General features: G+C 40.6%; 1 protein-coding gene across 7 annotated transcripts in view; it reads right to left on the bottom strand.

Moving 5' to 3' along the window:
- Nucleotides 1-13,197: 13,197 nt before the first annotated feature.
- Nucleotides 13,198-24,105, bottom strand: part of LOC118984032 (general transcription factor II-I-like) — an 83,407-nt gene continuing 72,499 nt past the window's right edge. For 2 of the 7 annotated variants that reach the window (XM_037041745.1, XM_037041751.1), the window contains exons 13-15: nucleotides 18,891-19,001; nucleotides 17,958-18,023; nucleotides 13,199-13,440 (exon numbers count right to left, since the gene is read on the bottom strand). In XM_037041745.1, the coding sequence (XP_036897640.1) occupies nucleotides 13,253-13,440; nucleotides 17,958-18,023; nucleotides 18,891-19,001 (365 nt within the window). In that variant the 3' untranslated portion in view covers nucleotides 13,199-13,252. Of the gene's footprint in view, nucleotides 13,441-17,957; nucleotides 18,024-18,890; nucleotides 19,002-24,105 lie in introns of all 7 variants that reach the window. The other 5 variants (XM_037041746.1, XM_037041755.1, XM_037041749.1 and 2 more) reach the window with 5 other exon arrangements.

Genomic DNA, 24,105 nt, shown 5'->3' with positions numbered 1-24,105 from the left:
GTTTTTTAAAATGCTGTTGACAAACATTCAGTCACCAGGGCTAAATTTAAATCAAGTGTAATTATTATATATTGTTTTAGTTTCCACCTGTCAGTGTGTCTGTGTCAGTCATGCCCGAGTCGGGATTTGGAACCTGAACACCTATAGTACCTGATTGCATACAACTGTCTTTCTCTTTTCCAATTTCCTGCAAAATATACTAAAGGAAGTAGTAGTACAGTAGTACTGTCTTGTTTTTAGGTCTCAGTTTTTAAAACACATATCGAAATATATATAAACCGCAGGATTCAAAATAAATGAAACAGTACAAGCCCTGGCTGGTATGGCACAGTGGATTGAGCACTGGCTGTAGACTGAGAGGTCGCTGGTTCGGTTCCCACTCAGGGCATATGTTCCTGGATTGTGAGATCCAGGTGCTTGTTTGGGGGCCTGTTAGAGGGAAACACAGGTTCATGTTTCTCTTCCTGTCTTTCTCCCTTCCATTCCCTCTCTCTAGAAATAAATAAATAAAATCTCTAAAAATAAACAAATGAAGTAACACAAGTAAGAATGGGAGGAAAAACTGAGATAGTAAAATGCTATAAATTGTTTAGCATTGACATAAAGCCTATGACAAGTTTTTTAAAAATAATTTAAAAGATTTTATTCATTTATTTTTAGAGAGTGGGGCAGGGAGGGTGAAAGAGAGAAACCTCTGTCCATTTCCTTTCATGTACCCAAATGGGGGACTGAACCCACAGCCCAGCTGTGTGTCTGAAAAGAGTCAAACTGGTGACCTTTTGCTTTACAGGACAGTGGCTCAGTGGATTGAGTGCCCGCCTGTGAACCAAAGAGCCACGTGTTGGATTCCCAGTCCGGGAACATGCCTGGGTTGTAGGCTAGGTCCACAGTTCAAGGTGCATGAAAGGCAACCAGACACTGATGTTTCTCTCCCTTTCTTTCTCCCTTTCTTTCTCCCTCTCTTCCCCTCTGTCTAAAAAATAAGTACATAAAAATTGAAAAAGAAAAAAATAAGTGCACTTCTGGCTGGTGTAGCTGAGTGGGTAGAGTGTGGGCTCCAAACCAAAGGGTCACCGGTTTGATTCCAAGTCAGGGCACATGCCTGGGTTGCAGGCTAGGTCCCCAGTCGGAGGTCATGTGAGAGGCAACCAAACACTGATGTTTCTCTTCCTCTCTTTCTCCTTCCCTTCCCCTCTTGAAAAATAAATAAAAAGAAAAAAACATTTTTAAAAAGATAGGTATATTTTTTTTAAAGTGCAGAATTGGAATTGGACATATAAATGTTTCCATTTTAAAATGACAACCACATCATACATTTTAGTATTTTATATTCTCTTAGATTCTATTGAGATTATAGTAAAAGGTTAAAAAACTAGGAGGACATTTGTCAACAGATACCTACAGTGCAAGTGTACTGACACTTCATTCATGAGACAAGTACTAGATATCCTTGTAAAAGGGAACAATTGGAGGATAGTTTTCTAGGAAATATGAAATGTAATTGCTAAAGTAAAATTTTCAGTGAAATTGGATTACAAGGGTTGTTAGTCTTGTAAATTGTAAAGAAGGTTCTGTCTGTGAGACAGAGAAAGGATATACTGAGTCATCTAGTGCCATTGGACTTGAAGTGAAAAGAGAAGGAAAGTATCAAAAATGAGTCCCCTCATAAAATGTCAGTGCCCTAAGGATCAGGGGGGAAAATCATTTGGTTCTAGAGGGTAAACCAGGTCATCCATAAAGAATGAAGCCACACTGATGAAAAACCTACTTTGAGCAGGAAAGGATGTGGTACTGCTAACTAAGCAATATCTTTCTGAGTTCCGGGTCAAGGGATTTGAACCTCAGATTCCATAGCCAGCCAAACAAGTATGAAAGCAAATAGAAATTTTTCAGCCTGGAAAAGGAAAGACAGCAGTTAGGGTTTCTGTGGAGGTAACCGAAATAAAACCCTTATTCAAATTAGGTCAGTAGAGGGAGTTGCTTATCTCATGTAGCAAGGAGACCCGAGATAGGATGATAGTAGGACTTGTGGCATTTGGCTTTGCTTCTGCTCTTTTCTAGAGTCCTCCTTTTTTCCAAAGGTTTCATTTATTTGTTTTTAGAGAGAGGAGACGGGGGAGAGAATGAGGAGAGAACCATAGATGGGTTGCGTCTCACAACAGGACCCAGACACGTACCTGGACCGGCAGTTGAACCAGCCACCTTTCAGTTCACAGGCTGGCACTCAGCCCAGTGTGCCACACCAGCCAGGGCTTTCCTTCCTTCTTTGGATAGTTTCCTTCGACTGGTCTTGAGCTCGATGCAGCAGTCCAGGCATCACAGCTAGATATATCTCTGAAGGAGAGGCAGTAGCTACCTATGTTTCTTTGAGAGCAAGGACACCTTGGGCTATGGCCTTAATTCTCTGGTGAGAATTGTGTCAAGTGCTTGTTCCTCAGCCAAGCACAGGCATGGGAAAGGTAGTGTCTGGCTGGGTGTAGGTCAAGTAGTACTCACCCCCCAGGGAGTGTGTATGGGTTTGCTTCTCCTGAAGGGCGTGGCTTTCACTTTAAGTTCTTCTATTTCCAATGAGTCTCTGAACCAGGATCATATTATAACTGATTGTCAAAAACATTTCTGATGTATCATTTAGCTATTAACGATAACGTAAATAACATTAGTGGGATAATAGTCATATCATTTACAAAAGCTTCTAGTGCATTTCTCTAATAATGCTCTAGTAGTGCTGAGTAAATGGAGAAGGTCACAACAACCTGATTAAAAGGAACAACCGAGCAAGCTTACCTGTCTATATTTTCATTAAATAAATAAATGACTCTTTTTTAAAGGATTTAGCTTTTACAATGGGAAAAGGGCCCGATACATACCTTAAGATGATAGGTGAGCTATTCTCCACAGGGGGGAACTTGTTGTTTATAGACATTTTTTTCCAAATATTGTAGTGTAAGATTTATTAGTTTCTTATAAAACTGAGCAAAAATGGCTTGTTCTAAAACCCTGACCCTAGCCAAGAGCCAGAGTCAACCCCCCTGCCCCTTACACATTGATACATTAAGTGTACAGTGATCCCTCACTTATCGAGGGAGGAATATTCCTGAGACCCCTGCGATAGGTGAAAATCTACAAAGTAACAGCGTTATATTTATGTTATTATTTATATATATTTTAAGACTTTATAAACCCTTCTCACACTCATATAAACCTTTCCCACTCTCTTATTAATCTTTCCCACACTCTTTTAAAAATCTATAAACTGAAGTGACAAGGAGAGATGCTGAACATAACGGCACAGTGCAGGAGAGCAAACAGACCAATGCTACAGTCACTGAGCCAATCAGAGCCCAGGATACAGAACACAGTGCTGTGGTTGGTCGCTTGCTATTCCATCAGGCAATAGTGTGCCATGTATAATCTCAAGCTGCCAAACTTGCCTAAGTGGTAGTGGCGTACTGCATTTCCATGTGTACACTATGGTATTCATCCGCTGATGAAATACGTACTGTACTTTATTTCTTTTAATATGTTTGAATTAACATTTTTATACTTTTGACATTGTTTTAAGTTTTTGAGGTAAAATAATTAAAATTATAAATACTCTTTAAATAACTATGTATCACAAAATCCCGCAACATAACGAAAACTCCACGATACAGAATTAGATACAGTTGTTCCTCACTATATTGTGATTCACTTGTTGCGGCTTAACTGTATGGCAGATTTTAAAACTATATATGTATCAGACTTCTAGCCAAGATGGAGGCATAGGTAGACACATTGTGCCTCCTCGCAAAATTAAAATAAGGACGACACAAATTTACAGGAAAAAAACCCCAATTAGTACTGACAGAAAATTGAACTGTATTGAAGTCTGACAACCAAGGAATTAAAGAAGAAACATTCATCTAGACTGGTAGGAGGGGAGGAGTTGGGTGGCCAGGATGGAGAGGGCTCACTGCAAAGCAGTGGCTGGCGGACCCCTGGTGCAAAAGACGGCAGCAGGCAGATGCAGAAAGGTGGCGGATTGTGGAGGGATGTGGCACACAAGGTGGCTGGCTGATCCGGGCGGTCCCACATTCATGTACAGATAAACCAGGCGAAACTGGGGAAGAAGGCAGACTGCACAACCCAGAGCTTGAGCATGGGGAAATAAAACCTCAAAACACAGATTGAAAACACCTGTGGGGGTTGAGGTACTGGGGAAGATTCCCAGCCTCACAGGAGAGTTCGTTGGAGAGACCCACAGGGTCATAGAACATACACAAACCCACCCACACGGGAATCAGCACCAGAAGGGCCCAGTTTGCTTGGGGGAAGCAGAGGAAGTGACTGAAATCCGGCAGACAGCGGAGTAAGCACCATTGTTCCATCTCGGACCTCTCCCCCACATACTGCATCACAACCCAGCAACCTGGGTTGCCCCACCCACGTGTAAACCTAAGGCTCCACCCCTCACTGCATAACAAGCAAGTCAAGACTAAAATAAAATGTCCCAAATGAAAGAACAGATCAAAGCTCCAGAAAAAAATATGACTAAGTGACGAAGAGATAGCCAACCTATCAGATGCACAGTTCAAAGCACTGGTGATCAGGACGCTCACAGAATTGGTTGAATTTGGTCACAAATTAGTTGAAGAAATGAAGGCTACACTAAGTGAAATAAAGGAAAATGTACGGGTAACCAATAGTGATGGGAAGGAAACTGGGACTCAAATCAATGGAATGGACCAGAAGGAAGAAAGAAACAACCAAACAGGAAACAATGAAGAAACAAGAATTCAAAAACATGAGAGGCTTAGGAACCTCCAAGACAGCTTTAAATGTCCCAACATAAGAATTATAGGGGTACCAGAGGGGACGAAGAAGAGCAACAAGTGGAAAAGTTATTTGAACAAATAATAAAGGAGAACTTCCCCAATCTGGTAAAGGAAAATAGACTTCAGGAAATCCAGGAAGCTCAGAGAATCCCAAAGAATTTGGACCAAAGGAAGAACACACAAAGGCACATCATCATTACATTAGCCAAGATTAAAATGAAGGAGAGAATCCTAGAAGCGGCAAGAGATAAAGAGACAGTCACCTACAAAGGAGTTCCTGTCTGACTGTCAGCTGATTTCTCAAAAGAGACGTTACAGGCAAGAAGGGGCTAGAAAGAAGTATTCCAAGTCATGAAAGGCAAGACCTACATCCAAGATTGCTCTATCCAGCAAAGGTTTCATTTAGAATGGAAGAGCAGATAAAGAGCTTCCCAGATAAGGTCAAATTCAAGTTCATCATCACCAAGCCCTTATTATATGAAATGTTAAAGGCACTTATCTAAGAAAACAAAAATAAAAAACGTGTACAGTAAAGTGACAGCAATTCACAATTATTAACAACCATACCTAAAAGAAAAACAAGGGAAACTAAGCAAACTAGAACAGCAACAGAATGATAGAAATGGAGATCACGTGGAGGGTTAGCAACAGGGGAGTGGGAGGTAGAGAGAGGGGGAAAAGGTACAGAGAATAAGTAGCATGGATTGTAGGTAGAAAATAGACAGGGAGAGGGTAAGAATAGTATGAGAAATGCAGAAGCTAAAGAACTTGTAACTATTACCCATGCACATGAACTAAAGGGGGGAAATGTGGGTTGGCAGGGGTGTGCAGGGTGGAGGGGAGTAAAGGGGGGGAATGGGACAACTGTAATAGCATAATCAATAAACTATATTAAAATCTAATTCTATATTGTGGAGTGTTTACCATATCTTGGGATTTTGCAGTATATAGTTATTTAAATAATGTTTATCATTTTAATTGTTTTGCCTAAAAAACTTAAAACAATATAAAAATGTTATTTCAAACATATTAAGAGAATGTTAAATCAAAATAAAATATAGTATATATTTTATCAGTGGATGAATACTGTTCTGTACACAATGGAAATGCAGTACGCCACTACCACTCTCGCAAGTTTGCCAGCTTGAGATTGTACACGGCACACTATTGGCTGATGAAATGGAGGGTGACCAACCACAGCACTGTGTTCTGTATCCTGGGCTCTGATTGGCTGTGACCGTAGCATTGGTCTGTTTGCTCTCCTGCACTGTGTCCATACCTTAACATCTCTCCTTGTCCCCTTCACGTTGATGTCTGATTCCTACATGTAGTGTTGCTCTGTGGTGTTGTGTTTCTGTGAAATTTTCGTAAAGTTTGAATTTATTTCAAGCCCTACGATGCCACCCAAACGTTCTGCGCCATCTAACGCTTCTGGCAGTGAACCCAAGCGCCAGAGGAATATGCTTACCATCAAAGAAAAGGTGGAACTTCTCGACATGTTAAAGGAAGGCAAAAGCTACGCGGCTGTAGGCCGCCATTATGGGATCAATGAATCTACAGTTCGCTACATAAAGAAAGATGAGAAGAATATTAGGTCTACGGCAACAATGACTTTTAACAAGACTGCAAAGAGGGTGGTCACTTCCCGCAATAAGGGCATTGTGAGGATGGAGTCTGCATTGGCCATGTGGATAAATGACTGCAGGAAAAAGAATATCTCGCTGGATACCAACACAATCCGGACGAAGGCCAAGAAACTTTATGATAGTTTAGCAGAAAGCACGGTCGTTCACAAGAGTTATGAGGATGAAGATGAGGACGACGACGCAAAAGCAGGACCGTCAAGTGTTTCTCCCACCAGACCATCCCCATTCAGTGCCAGCAAGGGCTGGTTTTACAAATTTCAGAGACGCTTTGGACTCAGCGTTTCTCTGCATGGAGAAGCTGCCTCTGCAGACAAAAAGCACCAGCAACTCCTTACATCAGTATTCATCACTCAGACGAAGAGATCAGTTATGCCTACGCCTTTAGCGGAAATAGAAGTTACAGCCCAGGGTGAAGATTCTGCACCACCTGATGAAGTGCCTGATGAAGTGGTGCCTTCAGAAGAGCTGTGATGCTCTTCTTGGCTGTGCAGTACATTCATCTCATCGTCATCACCCTCATCGCCATCAGTACTGCACAGCTACATAATTCATGATCTTCATCATTCAAGTTGTGGTATACTTTACTGGTGAGTACCCCTATAGAATTTTATATGTTAAAACTACATAGGTTTAAGAGTGTAGGAAGTGTTTATAAGAGTGTGGGAAAGGTTAATAAGAGAGCGGGAAAGGTTTATGGGAGTGTGGGAAGGGTATATAAAGCCTTAAGATATATATAAATAACAAAGTGAATATCATGCCGCTACTTCGCGGATTTTCACCTATCTCGGGGGTCTCTGGAACGTAACTCCCTTGATAGGTGAGGGATCGCTGTAATGCAGGAGGCAGGCAGGAGGTGGCATCTCAGCAGAGGAGGTGAGAGAGCAATCGAGAGTCACCAGCACGTAGGTGATACTTTTAAAGCCAAGCAATTCCCTAGCAGTGAGGCAGGGTGTTGGGCAGGGAGGGGAGAGGGCCCAGGACCCAGTAGCATTTGACAGTCATGCCAAGAAGGAAACCCAGGAGGTGGGAGGAAAACCAGGTGTGTGGCGCCCCGGCAGCCTCTGGAGGTATTTGAGGACAGAGAAGGGTGCTCCTGGTCTCCCTGCCTGCCTCTTGGCCCTTGTAGGCCATGCCCACCCAGGAGCCCAGGGGTGGCTGGAAGTCCCTTGTCACTGAGGGCTTCCTGGCCACTTTGCCCAGGGCAGGAGCCAGCTGCCTGTCACCTGTGGCATCACTTCTGATGTTCTTTCCCAGGTGCCACAGAGCAGTACTTGGCCATTTCTAGCCCTGCTCCTCACTTGGCCCCCCTGCCCTCCATCCCGTTTCCCGGTGCATGATGGCTCAGGCTTTGGCCTCAGTTCTCACTGTCCCCTTCTCCAGGGACTTTCTTCTGTTTATGCTTGGGCACTTGCGTCCTGGTGAGCTGCATGTTGTACTTTGCGTTCTCTGTTCCTTAGAGTCTTTTGGTTTTATTGGGTGATTTTTTCCTCTCCCTCATTTTCAGTTTAGAACTAGCCCATTTAAGTGGTTGATCCAATGTGGTGCCATTGGACCTGAGTCTGGGTCTCCTGTGTGCAGGGGTCATGGCTCATGGCTCCCAGTTTCCCTCTGTTGCCCTCCTCTCCAGCCACCGCAGCCCCGGCCACAGGGACCCGACCCCTCTCTCAGAGGCTGGCGTTTGCAGGAGGAGCGCCCTCCTTCATCCGCGAACATATGCACCTGCCCAGGGCTGGGCCTCCTTGGGTTCTGGCGCAGGACAGAGGGCCCTGAGAGCCCAGATGGCCGAGACCAGGAGTCAGGGGATGGCCCACAGCCCAGCCTCCCAGCACTTCCTCCGTCACCCCTCCCTTTCTGACTCCCTGGACCCTTCCTAAATGGATTAGGAGTCTGCAGCCGCAGGGACAGTCTGCAGGCCAGGCCTGGAATGCTGTCTGGTGCCTCCCGCTTCCCCTTGATTTGATTTGGACTCTCGCAGCAGGGAGCTCCAAGAAAGGCCCAGCGGCCTTTCTGGGGATGGTTCAAGGGACTGGTGAGCAGGGGTAGCTGAGAGGAGGGAACAAGCCTCAAGCGTACAGGCAGGCAGACCTCGCATCTGGTCGTGCCACAGAAGGCCCCTGCCGTGGCGCCTGGCTGCCTCTTGGCCCGTTAGCACGTCTTACTTGTGGTCTGTCAATGCCCTTGGCATCCTTAATACTCTGGGTTTTGAACTTTGATAATATTGCAGCCTCGGGGAAGAAATACATTTGATAAACATTTAGAAGTGAGCCCAGTCCATATTTTGGCTAGCTGCTGACTGGCCTTTTGCTGAAACCAGTGTTTACCCACAACCCAAAGGCAGGCTGGGGCCAGGATGAGGCCAAAGCCATACTGCCACACACCGCCAGTCCCTTTGAGTGTGTCTGTGACCGACGTTGGACACCTCTTGCCTTGTTGTTTGTGATGTGCTGGGACGTTTGCTCTTCTGTGTCATTGCTTTCATGACCCACTTAAAGACCCTGGCTCTTGATTTGGACCACAGTGCCTAGGTCTGTCCTGCATTTCAGGCCCTGAGCAGGGCCCTGGGGGTGCCGTAGTGACCAACAGACTGACCCCTGNATACCAACGGAAGGCACCTGGCTCTCCTTAACTGAAGAAAGCATGGCAAAATAGCAGAAAGATCAAGACCATGTTAACCCCCATTTTTTCCCACTGGAAATGTGTTGTCCATCACGAGTATGCCCCTTCAGACCAAACAATAAAGAGGGAATGCTACTACCACCTCACTGTTCTTTATCAGTGAGAGATGGGAACATAAAGGGCTGCAGCTATGGGCAACTGGCGATTGGCAGCTTCATCATGACAATGGACTTGCTCAAGCATCATATCTCGTGCAGTTTTTTGGTGAAACTTCAAATCACCCAGGTGATTCAGCCCCCCTAGAGCACAGATGTGGTGCCCTGTGACTTCTGGCTTTTCCCAAAACTAAGATCACCTTTGAAAGGGAAGTGATTTCAGACCATCAATGAGATTCAGGAAAATACTAAGGGGAGGCTGATGGTAATTCCAACAAAGGGTTTTTTGTAGTGTTTACACAGTGGAAGAGATGCTGGGAGACCTGTGTGAGATCCCAAGGTGCTGACTCTGAAGGGGACTGAGACATCATCGTCCTATATACAATGTTTCTTGTATTTTCTTCAGTAAATGCCTCTATTTTTCATATTACATAGTGGATACTTTCTAGACAGACATCATATAAATTAATGATAAAAATCCTACATATATTCCAATACTACCATTTGCAGGACAATATGCTTGATTTTAAGAATTTTTCCCAATAAACAGACCATAAAACATAATTTTTAAATCACATAATTTTTACAATCTTAACTTCCATATCCTGTATCACTCTACTTTTTGTAATGACCTAAGGTAATTGGGAGTAAACATGGAGGAAGAGATGGCAAAAACAGGTATAGCCATATCTATATAAACAATAATCCCAGAAATGAGAGAAACTAATAAAGGATGAAGTCAATGATATACACACAATATTTGATCAACACTAATAAGTGAAAGAAAACATTTGCTAAACTCTATGAAATTACCCTTTTAAATAAACAAACTAGTTTATGTTTATCAAGACTAACCACATTAACCTTTGGGAAAAGGGTTTACACAGTCCTTTCCAAATGTGAATGATGGTTTCCCATACCCGAGTGTATTGAAAAGATGTGAAGCTGATTATGCAGAGCATCAAGTACCATATGATAAGCTTGCATAAACATTTAAACATCCAAACACCGTTTTACATGCTTTGAAAAGATTAGCAAACATAATCAAAACCTGTAAATTTATGTATTGTCTTTATTTGGTACTAAAAATACACTTCAAATTTCTATCAAGTAAAAAAATATCTTATAAAGTAACAGTACAAAAGAATTCTTAAAACAATACACTTAATATATTAACGTTGGGGGGGGGGGTCTTGTTTCTGGCTCTTGGCTAGGGTGAGGGTCTTAGAACAAGCCATTTTTGCTCACTTTTGTAAGAAACTAATAAATGTTAACTACAGTTTACTGGGGAAAAAATTCTAGAAGCAACAAGTTCCTCTCTGTGGACAATAGCTCACCTATCATCTTAAGGTAAGTCTCCGCCCCTTTCCCATTGTAAAAGCTAAATCCTTTTAAAAAGAGTCATTCCTTATCTCATGCAAATAGAGACAGGTGAGCTTGCTTAGTTGTTCCTTTTAATCAAGGTTGTGACCTTGTTGGTTGTGACCTTGAAGGTTGTTGTGACCTTCTCCATTTACTCAACACTACTAGAGCATTATTAGAGAAATGCACTAGAAGCTTTTGCAAATGATATGACTATTGGCTCACTAATGTTATTTCGTTATCGTTTATAGCTAAATGACAATCAGTTATAATATGATCCTGGTTCAGAGACTCATTGGAAATAGAAGAACTTAAAGTGAAAGCCACACCCTTAAGGAGAAGCAAACCCATACACACTCCCTGGGGGGTGAGTACTACTTGACCTACACCCAGCCAGACACTACCTTTCCCATGCCTGTGCCTGGCTGAGGAACAAGCACTTGACACAATTCTCACCAGAGAATTAAGGCCATAGCCCAAGGTGTCCTTGCTCTCAAAGAAACATAGGTAGCTACTGCCTCTCCTTCAGAGATATATCTAGCTGTGATGCCTGGACTGCTGCATCGAGCTCAAGACCAGTCGAAGGAAACTATCCAAAGAAGGAAGGAAAGCCCTGGCTGGTGTGGCACACTGGGCTGAGCGCCAGCCTGTGAACTGAAAGGTGGCTGGTTCAACTGCCGGTCCAGGTACGTGTCTGGGTCGCGTTGTGAGACGCAACCCATCTATGGTTCTCTCCTCATTCTCTCCCCTGTCTCCTCTCTCTAAAAACAAATAAATGAAACCTTTGGAAAAAAGGAGGACTCTAGAAAAGAGCAGAAGCAAAGCCAAATGCCACAAGTCCTACTATCATCCTATCTCGGGTCTCCTTGCTACATGAGATAAGCAACTCCCTCTACTGACCTAATTTGAATAAGGGTTTTATTTCGTTTACCTCCACAGAAACCCTAACTGCTGTCTTTCCTTTTCCAGGCTGAAAAATTTCTATTTGCTTTCATATTTGTTTGGCTGGCTATGGAATCTGAGGTTCAAATCCCTTGACCCGGAACTCAGAAAGATATTGCTTAGTTAGCAGTACCACATCTTTCCTGCTCAAAGTAGGTTTTTCATCAGTGTGGCTTCATTCTTTATGGATGACCTGGTTTACCCTCTAGAACCAAATGATTTTCCCCCCTGGTCCTTAGGGCACTGACATTTTATGAGGGGACTCATTTTTGATACTTTCCTTCTCTTTTCACTTCAAGTCCGATGGCACTAGATGACTCAGTATATCCTTTCTCTGTCTCACAGACAGAACCTTCTTTACAATTTACAAGACTAACAACCCTTGTAATCCAATTTCATTGAAAATTTTACTTTAGCAATTACATTTCATATTTCCTAGAGAACTATCCTCCAATTGTTCCCTTTTACAAGGATATCTAGTACTTGTCTCATGAATGAAGTGTCAGTACACTTGCACTGTAGGCATCTGTTGACAAATGTCCTCCTAGTTTTTTAACCTTTTACTATAATCTCAATAGAATCTAAGAGAATATAAAAATCTAAAATGTATGATGTGGCTGTCATTTTAAAATGGAAACCTTTATACATCCAATCCCAATTCTGTACTTAAAAACAAATTATACCTATCTTTTTAAAAATGTTTTTTTCTTTTTATTTTTCAAGAGGGGAAGGGAGGGAGAAAGAGAGGGAAAGAAATATCAGTGTTTGGTTGCCTCTCACGGGGCCTCCAACTGTGGACCTAGCCTACAACCCAGGCATGTGCCCTGACTGGGAATCCAACACGTGGCCCTTTGGTTCACAGGCGGGCACTCAATCCACTGAGCCACTGTCCTGTAAAGCAAAAGGTCACCAGTTTGACTCTTTTCAGACACACAGCTGGGCTGTGGGTTCAGTCCCCCATTTGGGTACATGAAAGGAAATGGACAGAGGTTTCTCTCTTTCACCCTCCCTGCCCCACTCTCTAAAAATAAATGAATAAAATCTTTTAAAATTATTTTTAAAAAACTTGTCATAGGCTTTATGTCAATGCTAAACAATTTATAGCATTTTACTATCTTAGTTTTCCTCCCATTGTTACTTGTGTTATTTCATTTATTTATTCTTAGATATTTTATTTATTTATTTCTAGAGAGAGGGAATGGGAGGGAGAAAGACAGGAAGAGAAACATGAACCTGTGTTTCCCTCTAACAGGCCCCCAAACAAGCGCCTGGATCTCACAATCCAGGAACATATGCCCTGAGTGGGAACCGAACCAGCGACCTCTCAGTCTACAGCCAGTGCTCAATCCACTGTGCCATACCAGCCAGGGCTTGTACTGTTTCACTTATTTTGAATCCTACAGTTTATATATATTTCGATATGTGCTTTAAAAACTGAGACCTAAAAACAAGACAGTACTACTGTACTACTACTTCCTTTAGTATATTTTGCAGGAAATTGGAAAAGAGAAAGACAGTTGTATGCAATCAGGAACTACAGGTGTTCAGGTTCCAAAACCCAACTCGGGCATGATTGACACAGACACACTGACAGGTGGAAACTAAAACAATATATAATAATTACACTTGATTTAAATTTAGCCCTGGTGACTGAATGTTTGACAACAGCATTTTAAAAAACGCACTAATCATGAACAAAAAGGAAAGTCCAGAAGTCTTACTTCTTAATCACAAAACGAATCCTTTCCTTTGCAAGTAATATTCTCTCGAGGCGAGGAATTCCGTAAGTAGACGGCCTTCTGAAAGGAATCCCTTCCGGAAGTCCTTCCACATAAAGATCTTCAACATGTGACTGGAAAAGAGGGTATGGGATCGTCACGGGACCTTTGGCTTTTATAGCTTGAGCTTTAGGGATAAAAAGAGACAGAGAAAAATCACTAAATGACAAGGATTAAGCACAAAATGGTTGAATATGTATTGCTCTGGAACTTTTACAAAACTTTGTATTTACTTCCACTTATTATAATTCAAAATAGTACAGAAAGAACTAAAAGGAAAAGAACACTAAAGATGACAATGCTCTATGTAACTGAATCTACAATGAACTAAACTATATTTTGCAGTAATGAAGATATAGTCAGACTTTCTATTGAATCTGAACCAAAAATGAACCCAGAAGAACATGTCAGTTAATCTCAGCTAATGCACACAATATGTGGTGAAAGAGGAGTATTTTTTAAACATTTAGAACACAAGGGAATAAGAAGTTAAAAACACAGAAACAGAAGATTTAACTGAAAACTCTGCTAGATTTATTTACCCAACAGGAAAATAATACAACAGCTTCAAAAATGAAAAGCATGGGGAGTGATAAGAACCAAATGCACTCAATAATATCACAGTAACTTTATATGGTGACAGACAGATAATAATCATGGTGATAGTCACCTTATAATATATAAATGTCAAAGCATTATGCCATACACCTGAAACTAACATAGTAATGTATGCTAACTATACTTAAATTAAAAAAGAATACACTATAATGAGTAGACCTTCATTTTATTAAACAAACTATAAAGGGTCAATTTTTCTGAATAGCAGACATTTAAGTATCACTGGGTATTAAATGTTTTTATATGTGAGAAGAGAACTGAGATTAAGACAATGCGTTCTTCTCACCCAACTCCCTCTTTGAAACAAACTTTTGGGAGGTGAAATTACATGATATTTGGGACACAGGAGTTTTAAAATATTCTTGCATGAAAAAGACATGGGACAAAAAAGGACAAAAACAATACTGTAAAATGTTCAAGGCTGTTGAACTTGAGTAATAAATATATAAAGAGCCTATATTTTTCACTTTTGTTTTCTTTTGGAAATTTTCATGATAAAAAGGAATTAAGAACTATTAGTATGTTCATGAATACAAGCACATTTTTTAAAAGGATTTATTTATTTATCTTTAAAGGGGAAAGGAAGGAGAGAAGGAGAGAAACATCAATGTATGGTTGCCACTCATGAGTCCCCTGCTGGGCACAGGCCATGAACCCAGGCATGTGCCCTGACTGGGAATCGAACCACGATCATGTGGTTCGCAGGCCCGCACTCAATCCACTGAGCTACACCAGCCAGGGCAAATACAGGCACATTTATAGTTAGTATTAAATTTTCCACAGTTAAGCTTTTTGTCACTAAGTCAAACAACGCCAAATTTTCTATGACAATAGACACATACCATACACATTCCATTTTTCTTTCAAAGGCTTCCATCTCATTTAACTCACACATCACGGCCACCTACAATGCATTCTAGTAGCTGAAAGAACAGCGGAGATGCTTCTGTCCCTGCCCAGAAGGCCCCAAACCAAACACGACTCCCATGGATTCCACTCAACCTCTCCTCCCTCAGGAATTACCATGAGAATAGTCCAAAAATTGTTTGCTGGTATTTTACACAAAAGTCTATTCGCTACATATTAATACTTGTACTAAAGTTTCAAGTCTACCATATTACTTACTAATAATGAGTTAGATGTAACATCTTTGTTGATATACTACACCTGAAAATCATATTCACATTTAAATCACCATGTTATACTGCTCCCTGTGTAGAACATGTTATCAGTTTTTACCCCTCCTTTTTTTAGATTTCATTTATTTATATTTAGAGAGAGGGGAAGGGAGGAAAAAACAGAGGGAGAGAAACAGCCATTGGCTGCCTCTCACACGCCCCCGACACCCCAGGCTCATACCAGGAACTGAACTGGTGGTCTCTCACTTCGCAGTACTATGCTCAACCAACTGAGCCACACTGGTCAGGGCCAGTATTTGTTCTGAAGTGGACCAATTAACATCACTGGCAAAACACTCTGACCACTGAAAAGTAAGATAACCCCGGGCAGGTGTGACTCAGTGGACTGAGTGCAATCTGAAAGGTCCTCAGATGGATTCCCGGTCAGGGCACACTCCTGGATGGTGGGCCAAGTCCCCAGTTGGGAGTGTGCAGAGGCAGCCAATTGATACTGCTCTTCCCTCTCTTCCTCCCTTTCCTTCCCTTCTCTCTAAAATGAATGAATGAATGAATAAATAAGAAAAAGGAGATGAATACTAAGAGGATCTTAGAGAAAAAACAACTGAAAACTTAACAAAGTAAATTTGTCATCATTAAATTTACTCCGATTCTAGATTGTGAGGTTCATTCATGATAAATAGAGAAATGTTAATTTCAAGTTCATTAAAGTAAATAATGCCAATGTGGTTTATCATTTAAATACCTAGAAAAGCTCAGTCATACAGAATAGTACCACAGAAATTAGATTTCCAAGTTAAGTCAGTATATTACACAATATTACTTACAGTTGATAGCAAAGAATGCTCCAAATAATGACAACAAAACATGTATTTGAAAATACTTGTTACTATTTTTTTTTACTTTTCTTATTATCATTACCACCTTCCATGAGGACATTTTCATTTGCTTTTTATTTTTTATTTTTTAAAGATGTATTTATTTCCCTGGCTGGTGCAGCTCAGTGGACTAAGAACGGGCCTGCAAACCAAAGGGTTGCTCATTCGATTCCCAGTCAGGGCACATGCCTGGGTTGCGGGCAAGGTCCTTAGTAGAGGGCATGCAAGAGGCAACCACACATGGATTGAGCACGGGCCTGCGAACCAGAGAATCGTGGTTCGATTCCCATCAGGGCACATGCCTGGGTTGCAGGCTGGTTTCCTGCAGGCCAACTCCCAGCAGGGGACGCACAAAAGGCAACCATACATTGATGTTTCGCTCCTTCCCCTCTAAAGGTAAATAAATAAATAAAATCTTAAAAAAAAAAGAGGCAACCACACATTGAGTTTCTCTCCCTCTCTTTCTCTTTCCCTTCCCCTCTCTCTAAAAATAAATAAATAAAACCTTTAAAGAAAGATGTATTTATTTATTCTCAGAGAGAGGGGAAGGGAAGGATAGAAACATCGGTGTGTGGCTACCTTTCATGGCCCCCATCTGGAGACCTGGTCCACAACCCAGGCATGTACCCCGACAGGGAACCAGACCAGCGACCCTTTGGTCCATAGGCCAGCACTCAATCCACTGAGCCACATCAGGGCTCATTTGCTTTTTTTGGAGAGAAAGAGGAAGGGAGACAAAGAAACATTGCTGTGAAAGAAACATCAATTGGTTGCCTTTGTATGCACCCAGACAGGGGACTGTACACATCTGGACCAGGGGTCACAAGTGTCTGACTGGATAGGGGATGAACTCGCAACCTAGGCATGTGCCCTGACCGGGAAATTGAACTCACAGCCCTTTGGTTACAGGACAATGCTCAACCCGCGGAGCCACACCTGCTGGGGCTGTCACTACTTTTTAGGTGAGCATCTGATATATACCATCAGATGATGACAAACTGCTTGTTTCTTTTGCTACTATATAAAGTATAGAATAGTAAAATAAAGAACTTGTGATCTAACTTAAAGCCAGTTACATATCAAGATGAGAAAATAAGAACATCTACATGAATACTAAATTTAACACAACAGATTAAGACAGACTATTATTTAAGAAAGTAATCTTAAATCTCTAAGATCCAGGACTTTGCAACATCTATGGGTGAAGGGGAAAAAGTAGGTTTACAGTTGTTTGTGTGATAGACAAGCAATTATTAGTAAATACAAGAATCAACTTTGACCCTGACTGGTGTGGCGCGGTGGGTTGGATGTCGCCCTGAAAACCGAAAGGTTGTCAGTTTTATTCCCGGTCAGGGAATGTGTCTGTGTTGCAGGCCAGGTCTCCAGTTGGGGGAATTCGAGACGCAACCGCCAATGTTTCTCTCCCTGTCTTTCTCCCTCCCTGCTCCTCTCCATAAAAATAATGAAATGAATACAATCTTAAAAAAAGAATAAATTCTTTCACATACTCACAACTGTAAACCTACTTTCCCCCCTTGAATATAAATAAACTCCCAAATATACATGCTGAAAGTTTAAAAGAAATGCTTATTGAAACCTAAAGGGAAAAAAACTTTCTCTAAGCTTTGAAGAAATCTAGAAACAGACTGTAATATCTGGACAGACACTATCCAATAATCTTTCGAGGGGCAGATAGGTAAGTAAGGCACCGTTTACTAACAGAGCTGGACCTTCTCACATTAGATCATCAGTGACTCCATTGTTAAAAACCTATGAACAAGCCCTGGCTGGGTATGGCTGGGTAGCTCAGGTGGTTCTAGTGTTGTCCGGATATGCCAAGGTTGCAGGTTCCAACCCTGGTCAGAGCACATGCAAGCATGAACCAATGAATGCCGAAACAGGTGAAACCAGAAATCCATGTTTCCCTCCTCTCTCTAAACTCAATCCATTTTAAAAATGTCAAAGGACGCACATAAACAAAATATTACAAGAACGCTTTCGTTTAGACTTACCATATTTCCTTTCAAACAACTCTTCGACTTGTTTGCGTAGATCAGTAATCCGAGCATTCCATTTCTCTGAAGATTAAAAGTTAAATCTCAGTAAGAAACTTCTCTTGGGGGTACTAACAAGTTCTGAGGACACCTAACATCTAAAAACTTTTTTCTACATAACATACCCTAATCTTTTTATAATCTATTTTCCTTTATATAATTTTATTGCTTTCTTAAGAATTTTTTCCTTTTTCGTGGTTCAACAGGGGCTGTTTTAAAGTTGACTTTTGAAACACCTCATACCAAGTCCCTCTTTTTTTAGCCTTATAATCCCTGAAAGGCAGGAGGGCAGAAAGACCAATGCAATACAAGAAACACTGCAAAGTGAAGGCAAAAAAGGAGTGAGGTCTCCAAGGTCATTCAGGAATGTTTCTAAATCATGTCTAAGTTTTATGAACATGACACTGCATGACAAGTTAAAATATTAACATGCTATCTTAAATGTTTAACACGCTAAAGGCTCAAAATGGACACCACAAACACAATCTGCCACTCCTATTTTCTTTAGTCCCTTCAAAAGGCCACTGGCAGCAGCCTTTTGGTTAGATTAGCTGCTGACAGGTACACAAAGAAAAGAAAAAAATAATGAAAGTATAAAAAGATAGAGGTTTTAAAGCTAAGAAAAATAATCATATTACTAAGTTATGAACACTGATTTAAAGTCTACTAACTGTAATTAGCATCACAAATGTAATGTCTTGCGCTCTGGTAAACCCAAACTATGTTTAAACAATGTCGAGTTACTTCAAACTGTCCATGGTTTTCCTCAGAGTAGATTATAAAACAGTAAGACACTGGAAAGCACGCCCCTAAAGAATGACGGAATTTTTATCAATAACACGAGAAGTTCAGAATCAAAGAAAAAGGGTGTGTACTTAATCAAGAACTTACCAAAGTTGAACTCCCTCACTTTCCGTTTTCCAGCATTGGCAGGTTCCGGGACTGGCGGCTGGGGTGGCTCGTTGCTCTTTGGTCTCTTGGTAGGTGGAGAATAATCATCATCTTGAAAAAGAAAACTGTCATCAGTGGGGGGACAGACTAAAGGACTTACAGCCATCACCTGTCACATCCTCAACAGTCAAAAGATAAGGGGAGCTTGAAATCAAGCCTCCTGTGCTGGCATGTTCAGCATATTTTCCCCAGCTACATGTGAGGTTTCCCTGCTCTCCTGGGGTGTGCTCGAGGGAATATGCCTCCTTTTCCCTGTCTTCTTCATTGTTTTTCCTTCTTCCTTTGCTTAATCTGAACGGTCACTATAAATTTCTCCTCTCATTAACTGCTCTCAGATAACTGCCTACACTTATACTCTACTTTGTCTTTCAGAAAAAAGGTTTTGTTTGATGGAGACAGATACCTCCAATTACACAAATATATAAGAAAGGGGAGAGAAAATACAGCTTGAGTGGAAAATTAGTTAAACTCACATACAATTCACGCACATGAACAAGGGAGGATGAACAACTACATATCAAACACTTAAATGCAGAATATATAGAATTAAGGACACAGAGCTATATTATTTGTGAAACAGGTAAGACTGATTTGGTCAATATAAAACCTATGTAGAAACGAGCAATCAGGTATTTAGGCACAGAATACAGCCATCGCACACACCTGTAGCAGGAGTTCATGTTGACTTGTTCGTGGTTAAGAATGTAACAGAGCACCGCTATGATGCTTTAACGTACCTCGTGCTAGAATTAAGGACATTTGGCTCAAATAAGAGAGTTCTCCCTACCATCATATAGTCCCTGGAAATGTCACTGCACACTGCTAAGATTTCTGCTCAAATACCATGGGTAAATAACTGAAATTATAACTTTACAGCTATACTTTGAGTATGGGATAGAAAATAATTACTCTGTAAAAGATACTAGCAGTAACAAAAAGATACCATTAAAATATAAGCTACCTCTTTAGGTCAGTGTGATTTTCATTTTCATTTGAAAGGTCAAGAAACAAGTTCAGAGAATGTTACGCGACTTACTCATGTCATAACTCTAGATAGTGTGGCAGAGATTAGATTATGGGTAAAACTCTTTCCACTAAACTAACATAAAATCCAAATTCAGCCTAACATACAATGTTGCCTGGAAGACTAATGGATAAGTATTATATACAATGTATATTAATCAAGAAAATAATCTGCCTGAAGCCCGAAACATTTGGCATCTCGTCCCTATCACAGCATTGAGAACTTTGGCTTCTTCCTGTAATGACTACGGATTGTCCAGTAACCCAACTATAGGGGCAAAACCTATCAATGTCACCAGTACCACAATCAGTGCCATTATGATCCGATTTGAGTACTGGCAAAGGCAAAAATGCTAATTTAGGGGATGCTACTTCAGGAAAACATCATAAAGACCATTTACAACACTATAAACACTTCATGTGTAGAAACCACTGTAGAAATGCATGTTCAAATACAGAAGAAAATAAAACCCATGGTACAGAACTAGTGGAAAATGACAAACTACTAATAAAATAAAACATGACTATGTCACCTGGGTTTATAATTATTACATTACAACAAGAACTAAAAATGGTCAAAAGACCAACAGTAGATTCTTTAAGTAATTAGATTTAAACCTAAGTAGATACATTTGGGAAAACATTAGGTGTCATTCACTCCTTTGGCCTTCAACTCTGGAGACACACTCAAAGAATAAACCCTCTTTTCCAACCTCCTAAAAGATTGTTAGAACCCTAAGAGTATTTTTATGCTAGTTTCTAAAAGGTAAAATGAAATATACTAGTTTCATCTATAAATATTATCAAAGCATTTATATGTTTAATATTGATATTTCTTCTCAAACATTAAACAATGAGATTTAAAACAGGAATATTTTTCCTCTAGGCTGTTGCCTAAAATATTTATAGATCATCATTTAAACTAGTTAATTAAATTACACAAAATGAAAGAGAAAATACAGCTGTAGGATGACAATGAAGAACTGCAGGGATTACATCAATCCCAGTGATCATCTGCACTGTTTCAAACTGAGGCCGACGTGAAAGAAAGGCCAAGAGTGATTTTCTTTAGTGTCAAGACCTCACTTCTTTGGTCAAACCTATTTTAGAACACAAAGGGTTTGTAACAGTATAAATATATTTAGAAAACTAACATCATTGTCTTTTTGTTAAGAAATATTCTCCAGGATTTGCCTTTTTTCTCCTTACGATCAATGATTTAAAACCTTTAACAAAGATTATAAAAAATTTAAAATGTTGCGGTGGGTCGGGCAGGGATGGGAATATAAGACAGAAAGCTGTACTTGAACAAGAATTAAATGAAAAATTATTTATATAAAAAAATTTAAAAATGTTATCATGTTTCTGGAGGGACAAATAATGAATTTCAGTCTACTATATGTGAACAATACACAGAGATTAATTATTTGTAATGATAAAATATCACACCACATATTATATTAAAAGAGTAACCCATTTAAATCATATAAAACATGGAATTAGATCATCAACGCTATCAACTTAGCCACACCTTCCATTTTTTTCTCCACTCTGCTAAAAACAACAACAACTATAATTGGTATTAAGAAAGGATGAAGCCCTGGCTGGTGTAGCTCAGTGGATTGAGCGCCGGCCTGCGACTCAGAAGATCGAGGTTCGATTCTCAGTCAGGGCACATGACTGGGTTGCAGGCCAGTTCCCTGCAGGCCAACTCTCAGCAGGGGACGCAGGAAAGGCAACCATACATTGATGTTTCTCTCCCTCTCTCCCTCCCTTCCCCTCTAAAGATAAATAAATAAAATCTTAAGAAAAAAAAAAAAAGAAAGGATGAGAAATGTGTTTATTGACCGAAAAATCAAAATTATTTCTCTGTAGCAGAAAATATAAAGAAAACTCCGAGACTCCACCTCTAATAACGGGGCCCAGGAGACAGCACCATTTCTAAGTGTCATGCTGTTCCGACTTTATAAACTACCACTGTTCTGTAAAAAGACACGTATTTCAGGATGCTTCAAAATTAAGCTCACACTACTCATAGCATCAAAACTAGAAGAATAAAAAAACAACTTTCAAAATGTTTTGAACATACAACACCTGTCAATCAGAAATGACAGCTATTCTACCAGAGCGGACACTAGGGGTTCCGTGCCTCTAAAGATGGCGGCAACGGTCCCCAACTCAAAAGGCCTGTTTAGAAAATAATCTGTTTTTCTTTAGCATCCCCTTTACAGATACGGTTAGAGATAATACAGACTTCAGAGCTAAAATATGTTACTATAATCTCACTGGTAAATGCATAAATCGAATATGAAGCTTTTTCCTGATACTTTTATTTTCATAACCAAATTGGTAATGTTTTGTCATGCAAACTGATGCCCATTCAAAGAAAACAAAAGACAAACCAAAATTAACCAAGCACTGTATCCCTTCCGAAATCACTCAAATCATTAACTACCCTTCATATTTCAAATTAATAATTGCCATTTTTTGCCCATGGATCCTTGTCATAACTCCACTAACAAAATCTTTAAATGTTAACCTACTCGGTTACAGGTTCTATGAACTCCCCAGTTACATTTACAAGGTAAGCAGAGCTCTGACTGGTATAGCTCAGTGGGTTGGGTGTTGTCCTGCAAACTGAAAGGTCGCTGGTGGATTCCCCATCAGCACATGGTCCTGGGTTGTGGGCTAGGGCGTGTGATTGATGTTTCCCTCTCATGTCAATGTTTCTCTCCCTCTCTTCCGCCTCCCTTCCCCTCTCCAGAAATAAATAAATAAAATCTTGAAAAATAAAAAGAGAAGCACAAGAATTAAACAATGACAAACAGAAAAGCATATCAGCTCTATCTTTAGAAACACCCAGAATTTAACCCTTTCTGTCCACTTCTACCACCCTATTCTAAAGCACCATGTTGTCTGCCCTAGACCATTCTAACAGCGTCCTAAGTTGGATTTCTTGCTTCCACTATGCTCTGCTCTCAGACTTCTGAAACACGGTAGCCGTTTCTACAAACCGAAGGACAGAACCTGTTGCTCCTTTGTTCAACACCCTCCAGTGAACCTTGCCTACCTCGCTCACTCCTAAACCCTTGGCATCTGATACAATCCTTCTCCACTACATACAACTTGCTTGGCATTTGTAGAATGTTTAAATGAGTATCTGAATAGTGTAAGCCTTAATCACATGCAGCAGCCAAATACCTGCCAGCATCCTAAGCATGAATCTCACAACAAAGGATACCACCAGAGGATGACAGGTAATCCAACTCCTGAAGCTCCAAAACAGTGCTACCCGAATTGTAGTCCATGTACTGGAGGAGGTGACGTGCACCAACTACATGGAGAACTGCACTCTTTTGTTCAAATATTTATGTATATTTTTAAATGTTTATGAGAAAGAAATTTAAAAATTTCAAAGACAGTTTTACTTTGGAAGATACAAAATTAATTTTTAAATGAATCTGTTTAAAATCAATTTAAAGGAAAAACTACGTATTGAAGGGTAAGGGTGGGCCACAGCAGAACGAACATATGTGAATGGCTCAGGTTTGGGAAACAATGCCCTAAAAGAGAACTGCATGCTTAGCGAACCTCTTTGAAGCAAAAAACTTCTATTAGCTTGTTTCATGACAGCTAGATCTCAAACAGGGATGCGTTAAGACGTTCTCAGCACACGTCAAAGACAAGCGCTTCAAAGATGGGAGAGCAATTTGAGTTTACCCCAAAACATCGTCATTCACGGTTCTTATGAAACTAAGGCTTGCGCAGTTGTAGAATTCTAAGGACTATTTCTCAAACCTAAGTCACATAACTTATAAAGGTGTCCCACTGATCTAAGTACAGGGGGACCACCACAGATGGAAGAGCGCACCACCGGCAATAGGCAGGGACCGGTATCCTACAAGATAATGCATCTGCATTAACGCCAGTCGGCCCCGCAGAACGCCACATGATTTCAAAGAAATAAATCAAAGTTAAAGTGGTGTGGAAAACCTGACAGACTCAGACAGCCGAGTTATTTCTTAATCTTTTCTATAAACTATTTGGGAAATGCAGAAAGATACAACGGGAGAAAATAAAAGTCATCCACAGGCATGTGGCATTATCTTCATTTATCTTCTTCTTCCAGTAT

Source organism: Sturnira hondurensis, unplaced genomic scaffold (genome assembly GCF_014824575.4).
Source record: "Sturnira hondurensis isolate 20B ecotype Veracruz unplaced genomic scaffold, ASM1482457v3 Scaffold0003166, whole genome shotgun sequence".
Lineage (NCBI taxonomy): Eukaryota > Metazoa > Chordata > Mammalia > Chiroptera > Phyllostomidae > Sturnira > Sturnira hondurensis.
The sequence above is the reverse complement of the archived record's forward strand: the minus strand, read 5'-3'. Positions and strand labels throughout refer to the sequence as shown.